At 41.8% G+C, this 10,940-nt stretch overlaps 1 protein-coding gene across 1 annotated transcript in view; it reads left to right on the forward strand.

Annotated features, from left to right (window-relative positions):
- Nucleotides 1–7,137: 7,137 nt before the first annotated feature.
- Nucleotides 7,138–10,940, forward strand: part of LOC143101809 (uncharacterized) — a 23,777-nt gene continuing 19,974 nt past the window's right edge. Inside the window, exon 1 of the mRNA XM_076265035.1 lies at nucleotides 7,138–7,287. Within this exon, the coding sequence (XP_076121150.1) occupies nucleotides 7,239–7,287 (49 nt within the window). The 5' untranslated portion in view covers nucleotides 7,138–7,238. The remainder of the gene's footprint in view (nucleotides 7,288–10,940) is intronic.

The following is a 10,940-nucleotide window of genomic DNA, read 5'->3' on the forward strand; positions in this document are numbered from 1 at the left end:
ACAAAGAGCAGGACCTCTGGGGAGGCTGGCTGGATGCCACACCCCGACAGTGGAGGTTTTCCTCTGTATACCTCATATCACTGTACTTCAGAAGAGCCAGGCAGCAAGGCAAAAAGAGTGCGTGCGTGCGTGTGTGCATGCATGCGCGTAGCAGACGCTGTAGCATCCCTGATACACATGTTTTTTTTTTTTTTTTTCTCCAACTGAGGACATTTTGTGTGAGATTTTCTCAGAACAGAGGTGAGGATGATGCTTGCGCATACAGACATGCATACTCTTGAAAAAAACACTTCTGTGTAGGAGGACAGGTATGTACCTGAATGCACAGCCTGCCTCAAATGTAGTTCAATGTAGCAGCAGTCTTGTAGCCAGTATTTGGGGTTCATTCGTCTCTGTCACTGGAGACTAGGGAGTCTACCAGGACTGTCAGGATAAGGCCTCTGTTCTAGAGAATTGATCTTAAGAGTCCACCAGCCACCAATCAAGCCTTTTTTTTCCAGTGGTCTCTACAGTGTCCTGTTGTCATGGTTTCTTGCTGTCTGCAATAGTACATGTATTTATTTAAAAGTGCACATGAAGTTTACATGAACATGTATTGAACACTAAAAGGTTTCTTTTTTTTGACCCCTTGATGGACTTGCATGATGATAATTATTTTTTTTTGTACTGATATCCTGTCTTCATGACCCATGTTGTTTTTTTAAATCACCACACAGAACTGTTCTCTCTTTTCTCCAGTCATCTTATGTTCCAGGTCTCTGTGGTCTGGGTTGCAGGGCTGCACCTGTCCATTTGAATTCATTCTTGATTATGGAAAAAAGAAATAAAAAAACAGAAATAACAAAACGAGCCTTCCGCTGTGTGTCTCTGTTTATGGTAAACACAAAATATATTCTGCTAGCTCCTTTCATATCAGACTGTGAGAACAACACCGTCCACGTGAGGTACAGTTTGTTGGAATTGAGGCATGGATGCCACCCTGAATTAACCCCAGCCACACGATTTGAACTGAGGCTGGCTACGTCAGGCTATTGGAATTGTGGACTATACCTTCGCTGGCAAATGATGTATGATGTATTTTTGTATTGACTATTATCAGGGACTTACAAACGTCAGTCAATTTTGAACACACGAATGCGTGCGTATGCAACTGTACACTCAGTGAACCACTGAATTAATGGTCAGCGGACGTGAACACTTGTGACCAGCTCTTATCAGTGATAACACTATTAACCTGAAGATTGATCAGGATGTAAGGAGAAAAATGATCTTAGGTAACTTCACAGATAACATTTAAGCTTGGTCATATTATCCATGACAAAAGCTGCCAGTTCCATTTAGGCTTATGATCAAGGTCTTTGACCAGAGAAATCAGGCCAGTCATGCCCTTTCCAAGTAGTTCCTTCTATTCTGCGAAGGAGGAATTGCCAAACTTCCTTCTGGTATGTGTGTGTGAGAAATGTAATGGTCACTTGATGCAGCTCTAGAAGTGGCTCTTCTGTTTGGCCAACATGGGAAATAGGACAGAAAAACTAGAGGTGTAATAACATGCAATATTTTTAAATAGTATGAAAGATTATGAATAGGATGTATTTCAACAAAACGACTCGATTTTAGTAATCAAACCAAATGTGTGACCCCTACTGACTTCACACTAAAACTGTCCACAGAGAGATCTGTGTCTTAGGCTATATAGGGATAATAACTAATAACCAGGGTTATGTATAAAAATCAACATTTAAAAATATGTTTTGGAAAGATATATTCCCCTAATAATGTGTGTTTTCATAGTTGTGTCCACTTTGTGTCAAAACATCAGGCAATTAAAAGTAACACAATTTGGCAAAATCAACAGCAGCTTTAACTCTGAAAGACCCCTTTGACCTTTCACGGATTTCACAGCCACATTTCACCTCTTCAGAATACATCAGTGCCAGGGTCTTATTTTATAGTTTTTGAATTCCTAAAACTTAAACCTGTATCTCCTGTCATGTTATATTAACACCATCATCGGATTTCTGAGAAAATTGTTCTCTGTGTCTAAGTTTCCTGTATATTTATGTGTAGGGTCGTCTCTAAGAACGAAACAACTATTGAACATTGTAACAGTGAGCTAGTCACAGGTGATATATCCCTTGATAACTGAAGTTAGACTGATATCCACCATGGATCTGTCAGGGACATCTTTACTATAGGTCACAAGTATCGGTGGAAATCAACAGAAGGACTTAGCGGGACCCACTGTAGACGAAATCAGCACAGCAGCACTTTCACACCGTGCATGTAGTAAAGTATTTTAGTCAAGAGACATACCATCTGACATGTTGGGGTGTGCTTTGTTTGACCTGCTGATGCAACAATCATAAAACCATAAAGATGGGTGACGACATGGGCACACCTGACAACATATCCCTGACTCCCAAACAACAGGAACACCTTCCGCCCACAGCCGTATAGAGATGGCACTACGGCTCTGCTTCCACCTAACCACAGACATCAGCCAATTAACAATGCACAACTCCTGAGAGTGATGCATCCAAACAGACCTTTCCAATCTTGAAGGGGACAAATCTATTCTGAGAAGAAGAAAATCCTCATAAAGAGATAAATATTTTAAACAAAAACACATGAGCCGCAATTATTGGCACTCCTGTATTTTATTCTTTGTAAAGCCTCCCTTTCTCAAATGAAAGAGTTCGTAGTCTTCTCCTATAACATCTCATAAAGTTGGAGAATAGTAAGCAGAGGAGTTGAGAGCATTCCTCTTCACAGAACATCTCCGGATAGTTGAGATCTCTGGGTTCTCTCCAGTGCATTCTCTTAAGCTCACCCCACTGGTTTTGGATAGGGTTCAGAACTAAGAGAACCATGGCAGAAGCCAGATTTTGTGTTCAGTAAGCCATTTTACGTTGATCTGGAGTTATGTTTTGGATAACTGACCTACTGGATGATACAACCTTGAATGTTATTTATTTATTTATTTAAGGTTTATTTAGACATGGACAGGGCACATTAATGAACATAAAATTTGGCCAGAATTAGGCAAAATGGCTATTTTGAATCTGTTGTCAATGGGATGATGTTAACAGGCCATATGTGCCTAAAAGAAACTGTACACACATCATGCAGACCTAAAAGATAAAATGACAATTATTGACAAAGCTCAAATTCATTTTCAAGTTTGTTTGTAACAGTTCCATTTGACTAGGACTTAATTAACTTAATTATTGTTTAATCTGTAAATATGGGCATTTTCTGACAAATACCAGGCAAATGTACCAATTTCTTGACTTACAGATGGTCACCAAGTTCTTGACTTCAGAGGTCAATACACGTTTCCTTTATGGGAATTGTGCCATGTGGAGGTGCACTGTGTTGTTGCAATGGGCGAAACAGATGATTCAGTTTTGTTTGAGTTTCATAGCTCTATACCAAACATTGCTTCATTGTTTCTAAACAATAGCCTGTGTGATGGAAGTTAAATTTTAATTCAAATTTAGGGAAATAACAAGCTATAACAAACAAAGTGATTATCACTTAAACAGGTTCATGTTGCACAGGGTGTATGCCAGCCATTCCCAACTAGCAGGAACTTGTATTCAACAAAGTAATGTAACTTAAACAAACTTATAGTTGATTACTCTTCATTAATTTTTGATTGGCAGACAAAGACTGGCAGATCAGTCACAGTAACTGAGAATGTAAAAAATTTAAAGCTTATGGAATATAACATGTACTATTTACTACATCCATGCAAATTTAATTTAGGGTCATATGAAAACAAGCATGTTTGGTTTCCAAACATGTTTTTGGAATCAGGAAATTTGGCATATGATGCCCTTCTGGAAATGTTGGACCTGTTGGGAAAACCTCTGTGTACAGTGTAGATTTACATAAGTTCAGATGCAAGCTTGTTGAGTTCAAAAGCAACCCCACCCCCATTGTGAAAAGGGAGATGGATGGTTTTTAAGAAGCATATAAGGAACTGGATAGGAGGAAATAAAAATAAATATATTGATACAGCATCCACACAACACATAGCAGGCCAATACAGAAAGACAAACAGTTTTTGTGCTGATTGTGTAGCAGAATACTGCGTCTCTAATAAGATGGAAAGAATATATAGGCCAAACGGTTTTATAAGGTGAACAGTTCAGATCAGTTCACAATGCTATAAATCTACGTCCCAACAGATACCAAAGCATGGAAAATGGTATTAAAATACTAATAAAATATGAAGTTGGACAAGTCCAATGTCATGAAAATGCTAGGAAATAATGTGAGTGATTATGTTTAAAAATGGAGAATGGGACAAATCTGACTTTCAGTTTAGATGTGTTCTCAATTTGTAATTTTAGCATGTATATCACACTTTGTGAGTGATTGTGTTACCAATGAAACCTGTAAAACTGATTGTAACAATTCCTCTCTGACACCAGGAGTGTTTGACTATTGACTAATGTGGTATAATAACGGATATGATACAGGTTCATTGTATTGCTGCCAACTGATTTAGAATCAGTATTCAGTATGATACAATCCCAGTATAAACTACTGTGCTCAAAACAACAGAGACTGTTTCTGGAGCATCTATTGTAAGTTCAATGTTCTTCATGGTCACTGAGCTTTTTTTGCCTCATTTATTCTATGAAAGGCCATCAGTCCACACAGACAAGAGGCTGAGCTGGAAACAAAACAAGGACTCCACAGAGAACAGCCAATGTTCTGGAAGCTTCCTTAATCAATGTGATTCATCCTGTTTCTATGGTGGCCACTGTTTCTCTTCCTGAAACAAACTCCATAGACTGGCCCCATGAAAAGAATAAACAGACAAGAAGACTCTTGCAAATAATTGGCGGGAAAAGATGAACAACAACAACGAATGATTACAATGTGTTGTTATGGTCAAGACCTCAGGACTGCACTAAATAAGCAGATGTTATATAACAGCATGTTTCTGAAGAGAGACCCAGCTGACAAACAGATGTTGGTGGTAGAGAGGTAGAGAAAAGCAGTCCCTGTCTGACTCCTGCGAAGTAACTCAACCATGAGGAAGAGAACTAAACAGTTCCTCTCACACTACGCACACCGACCCAAACTTCCTCCTGAACTCCGGCGTGTCCTCATCTCGGTCTCCGTGAGAAGACCAAACGCGGTTGACCATTTGCATACAATCTGACGATAATATTCCCACCACTAAGTGAAAGCCCATGGTGTTACACAATATTCCCTCAATCTCTCTTCACATCTGAGATATTGTAATTAGCCTAGTCCCCCTCGTTCCTCTAGCCCTGCTACATTGCTAGCCAGTCAGCACCACTTTGCTGGATTGCTCACCCCTCCAGCCCGTCAACAGAGGGCACCGATGATGGAAGGACACAGCAAACTGCTCGTACAATTAAGTCACTCACCTAATGTTGTATCCTCCAATTTCACTCTACGAGCAGTAATTCTCAAGGTGTGGGGTGAGCCCCACTAGTGGGGAATAGAGACATGACAGGTGGGGTGCGAGGAACAGGAGGAAACTTGTTATTTTGTGCCTATCTTTAATAATGCCTTTTCTTTTTATGACAAGGAAGATCAGGTTCAAAACAAAATAGCCACACACAAACATAGGAGTCATAAAACAGACCGTCATATGAATCAAAATAACATCTGATCCAGTGGACCGGGACAGGAAATGTAACGTGGAACCAAAATGGTGGAAAAATGTTTTGCCGGGTTGATAGGTTCAGGAGGGGCTTGAAAATTCCCCACCTCCAAAGTGGGGAATGACAGAAAACGTTTGAGAACCACTGCTCTACGTGTGATCAACATTAACTATGATCTATAAGTACATTTATTTCACAGTGTATTGTGAGAGCCTGTTTCAGATTGTGAGCACTGATATTTTTCATTGGTCAAGTGCAGGCCTATAATGTTCAAACCTTCATTACAATGGCATTTGGTGTAGGGTATTTTCTTATAGCATAACTGAATGGCTATCAGGGTTTAGTTTCCATTTCGCTGCATGATGTCCACATGCAGGTCCTGACCTGTGTAGTGACCCTGCTGTTAAAATCCACAAAGGCTTCAGGCTCACGCTCTTGTGCCCTGTGCTTGATTGGACCATTTCATGTTGTGATGTTACTCAGAAACTTGGTCATCAGAGAGCAAGTTTTAACAAAAATGAGTGGAACAAATAATTTCACTATAATGGGGCGTCATGGCATGCACACAATTCATAGCAAGTCTTTTTCTTTTAACATTTTTGAACTGATGCAGAGGTGTACCATTAAGGCCCACAGTCTCATCCTGCAGGCTTATGAGGAGACAACAGAACAAAAAGTGTTTTAACAGCAATGGCGCTCAATGATATTCATTAACTAGGCTACAACCTCATAAGCTGCTTGGTTTGCATGGCTTAGTTTTTATCTTATGCAGCTTTGACTGTTTTGTTGTCCTAGTGAACCTATTTGAATTAATGATGGTCACATGTGAACATGTAAACATGGATTGGTGCCTTGGTGGCTGTGGTTCGAAAATGAGCACAACAGCAATTTTGTTAAATTCAATATTACAATGGACTGGCATGAGTGCCATGGATTTAAAAAATATATATTATTTATCATAGGAATAGTTGATACCATAGGTTACTATATCCACATTACAAAGATGTCCTCAGGACAGCCTGCTCACTGACAGGAAACCCTGGGTAGCTAGCCTCATAAAAGCGTCAATTACAGCTTTATTACGCGGAAGCATTGTGTTCTTAATGTAAACCATGGACGAAAGAGGAAGTTCGTAAAATCGTTCTCGCATTCGCGTCACATGTCGTTCATGTAGATGTTTGAAGTTCAACAATTTGATTTGATTGTTTGATTGAACAACAAACACACACTCTCTCTCTCTTTCTCTCTCTCTCTCTCACACATACGCACACACACACAGACATACAAACGCATACGCACATACACACCAAAGAAGGCTAAAATTAGACACTCATAGGCCTACTGTAGTTGGTTTGGCAACGCACAGGACGCTCGCGAATACCCGCCTACAACCAAGGAGGGGCAGAGCGCATTAAATGCACCAGCAGCTGCGCGCTGCGAATTTTTCCCACCTGTAGCTTCAGACAAGTCGGCGAACAGTATCTTGGCGACTGCTTTTTTCGGCGTGGTGATAACAGTTCTTTCCATAAATATTCTTTCAGTTTAAACAGCCTTTCTAAAGGAACCACAAGCTGGAAGTGGAGCATCATGACATTACTGCATAAACTTCTCGTCTTGTCCTGGCTTGTTGGGTCAGGTAAGGTCGTTTTTTTTATTATTCACGGAATATTGTGGACCGTTACAGTTTCACAGTTAATTCACACTAAAAACAGTTAATTAAGTCGTTTTGTTGTGTCTTGTGTAGAACTTGTTTATGACAGTATGCTGCTCTAGTCTGGTATAACAACTTTGTAACGGATCGTATCAGAGATGATAGCGCGGCCAATTGCCCCTATGTAGCCATGTATCTGAATGGTTTCGGTAATGAACTGCGTTTACCCTAAGAGGTCCATGTGGATATGAAGGTAATCCAGATATTGCTGAGACCGAGGTCCATTGTAAAATGTTAAAGGAGCTTAGTGTCCTTGTTCAGATCAGAATCTGCTGCCAGCTGGCTAGCAATTCGATGTGATCCCTTGGCTCTGTCGCAGAAGTTGCCAAGGATTTTTGCAACTATTTTTTACTTATGGTTTCTCATTTCTACTATGCCCATAGTTATTAAAGTAGCCTATTAAATAAGGCGATAACAGAGAGGGTACTTAACTTTGAGGGGAACCTTGAGTGATGGGCAGCTTATGGGAGACTGAGTCATTTGGGGCCACTAATGCAAACATGGCTTGTGCTTGTGTGTGTGTGTGTGTGTGTGTGAGTCAGGGTTGGGTGGCAGTTAAATTTAATTCTTGGGAACTACCAGAGTAGTTGCTCACCATTTCACAACCATCATTGCTATCCTTATAGCCTATTGTATCACCTGCAGCTAAACAACTAACCATTAGGGAACAGATGCCAGCATTTTAGCCATGTCAATCCTCTGCTGAAAGGATACAGTTGTAACAGCGTCTGTAGCACAGATGAGTTCCTCAAATGTGTCACTCTGGTCTTGTGCACCGCTGACCAGTCATATGACTCATGGGTGATGTGGATTATATTTTACTATTTAACTAACTCTCTATAAACCTTGACACCTGAAGAACCTGCACTCCCCATAACTGGTCAGGCAGGCATAATACGTGGTCTCAAAGGTTGATAGGATTGTGGGAGGTAATGCAGAGGCAAGGGACCTGGTATGTGTCTGAGCCGCTCATTGGCTCAGAAGTGGGGTCGCTACCAGGAAGTTACCCCACAGGACCCTGTAGTTAGCACTTACCCCTGCGGCATTCTGGGGTCAAAGGGCACCGCTAGCGTGTTAGAAAAGAGTGAGGTGGGGTGGTTGGGGGGAAGCATGTTGCGATATGAGCTCTGCCTCGAGGTGCCTGTTCCCCATAAAGTTCTCTCACTGTTTACTGATGGGAGTAGTGTGTGTATGTGTGAATAGGTGTGTGTCTGTGTGTGTTTGAGAGAGAGAGAGCAAGAGAGAGAGAGAGAGTGTGTGTGTGATTTATGTATAGTATATGCAGCTGTCTTAAATGTCGACAGTAAGAACCTGCTTGTTAAGTTTTTAAGTTTGGTCAGTGTATGCAGGTTTGTGTTGTTTATCACAGCAGGGGAGATAGCAACATAGAGTGAAGGGAGGGAGAGTGAGAGAGGGAAGGAGAGAGGAAGAGACACTCCAGCTGTCCTAGTGGCAGAGCTGTGAGTGTTAATGGCTGGACACAAAGATCTGCAGGAGAAATGAATGACCCAAAGGTTCACTGCCCTCTTCTACACAATCTGGCGCCTGCAGTATAGTCAGTCGCCTGGTGACCATGATAAGTGAGAGAGAGAGATAGACAGAGAGAGAGAGAGAGAGAGAGAGAGAGAGAGAGAGAGAGAGTGGGGGGGGACACAAGTTCTCATGTGTGGTGTCATTCTGTGTGGAGCTGCTGAATTGTTGGTGGGTGAGTTATGGGGTTGCAAGGGCAGGCACAGTGGCTGTGCCAGGATACTGGAGGTAGTGGGAGTACATTCCCACTCCCTCTCTCTCTCTCACACACACACACACATACACACACACACACATGCACCCATGCACCCATGCTTTTCATGTTTTACACATACACACTTTCCCTCCATACAGACCCCCCCCAAACACACACACACACGAGAGCACGGGTTGTGAGATAAGATGAGGGGTTCTCTCAAGCCTGTCTGTGTGTCTGCCCGTGTCTGAGGGTGTGTGTGTCTCCATGGCTCAGTCGAGCCTGTAGTAGAGCTGTAGAAGTAAGGGGCTTGTTTGTCTCTGTGTCAGAGTGCATTCTAATGCCAGACATGCTTTAGTGAGTCTAATCTACTTGTCCATGAGTTTGTGCACGCACACACACAAGAGTGTATAACCCTGTGTGTGTGTGTGTGTGTTGTAATTGTGCTATGTTACTGCATTAGTAGTGCCCACTCATTGTCTGAGTCTATCAGGAGTGGAGAGCAGCAGGGTCAGAGCATACTGCAGTAGTCTTTGTCACTTGCCAGCTAGTTCACTCCAACCTGTCTTTTGCATTCTTTTCTTATCTGGCCTTTCTTGCTGTATCTTTTCCACTGCATTTATCACCTACTCCCTCTCTTTCTGTCCTCCTCCCACTTATACCCATCTCCCTCTGTCTCTCTCTTTCTCTGTCTCTCTCTCTCTATTTCTTTCTCTCTCTCTCTCTCTCTCTCTCTCTCTGTCTGCCCCCTCCATTCTGTTGTCTCCCGCTGGATTAGGGTTGCTCTTAGGGACTGCAAATCTGCCACTGTAATTGGAAAGCATGCTCAGGCCGGGCTTTAATAGGATATTATGAAGTGTGTGTGTGTGTGTGTGTGTGTGTGTGTGTGTGTGTGAGTGTGTGTGTGTGTGTGTGTGAGTGTGTGTGTGTGTGTGAGTGTGTGTGTGTGTGTGCAGAACACCTACTCTATGATCAGGCTCAGATCTTGGGAACCATCTGTTAACTTCTTAGTTTAACCATGAGAAGGAGAGAGATGGGTGGCAAATGAAGGTGAGAGAGACAGAGAGACCAATAGAGAGAGAGAGTGATAGAGAGAGGTAATTCAACATAGTTTCACTACTAGTTTCAATCCCCATAGGTATTACAGACTATTGTCTATAAGTGCCTTGAACCATATGTTCACAAAATGTATATATGTGTGTGTGTATATGTGACAGAGAGATATCCTTCATACTGGTGATGTCATATGACTTGTATAAGTATATATACTCTTTTGATCCCTTGAGGGAAATTTGGTCTCTGCATTTATCCCAATCTGTGAGTTAGTGAAACACCCTCAGCACACAGTGAACACACAGTGAGGTGAAGCACACACTAATCCCAACGCAGTGAGCTGCCTGCTACAACAGCAGTGCTCGGGGAGCAGTGAGGGGTTAGGTGTCTTGCTCAAGGGCACTTCAGCCGTTCCTACTGGTTGGGGTTCGAACCGGCAACCCTCCGATTACAAGTCTGAAGCCCTAACCAGTATGCCACAGCTGCCCCTCTATTAATCTGTTATATTCAGGATGGGATCAGAAAAAAGCCTGTTACTGTAAGATTCACCACCTGATGTCAGAAAGGGGCTTTCACTCTTTCGGATTTACATTTACATGTATTTCAAATAATCTCTGTCATAATGTTTAGTACTTAGGCTATTAACGAGTGAATTTTATTCCGTTTGGGACCAAAACGATGTCATTTGGCACACTTTTGAGTAAGACCAGAATATGCATTTACAACTGAATAGTATAATGTTATAGCATAGCCTTTTGGGGTAAACTTTGCTACGTCAAAGTAAAAACAAGTTGATTGA

The sequence above is a fragment of the Alosa pseudoharengus genome, unplaced genomic scaffold, assembly GCF_046254945.1.
Source record: "Alosa pseudoharengus isolate Yale_2024_CS ecotype anadromous, Long Island Sound unplaced genomic scaffold, YU_APseudo_1.1 YU_APseudo_1.1_scf_4, whole genome shotgun sequence".
Classification (NCBI taxonomy): domain Eukaryota; kingdom Metazoa; phylum Chordata; class Actinopteri; order Clupeiformes; family Clupeidae; genus Alosa; species Alosa pseudoharengus.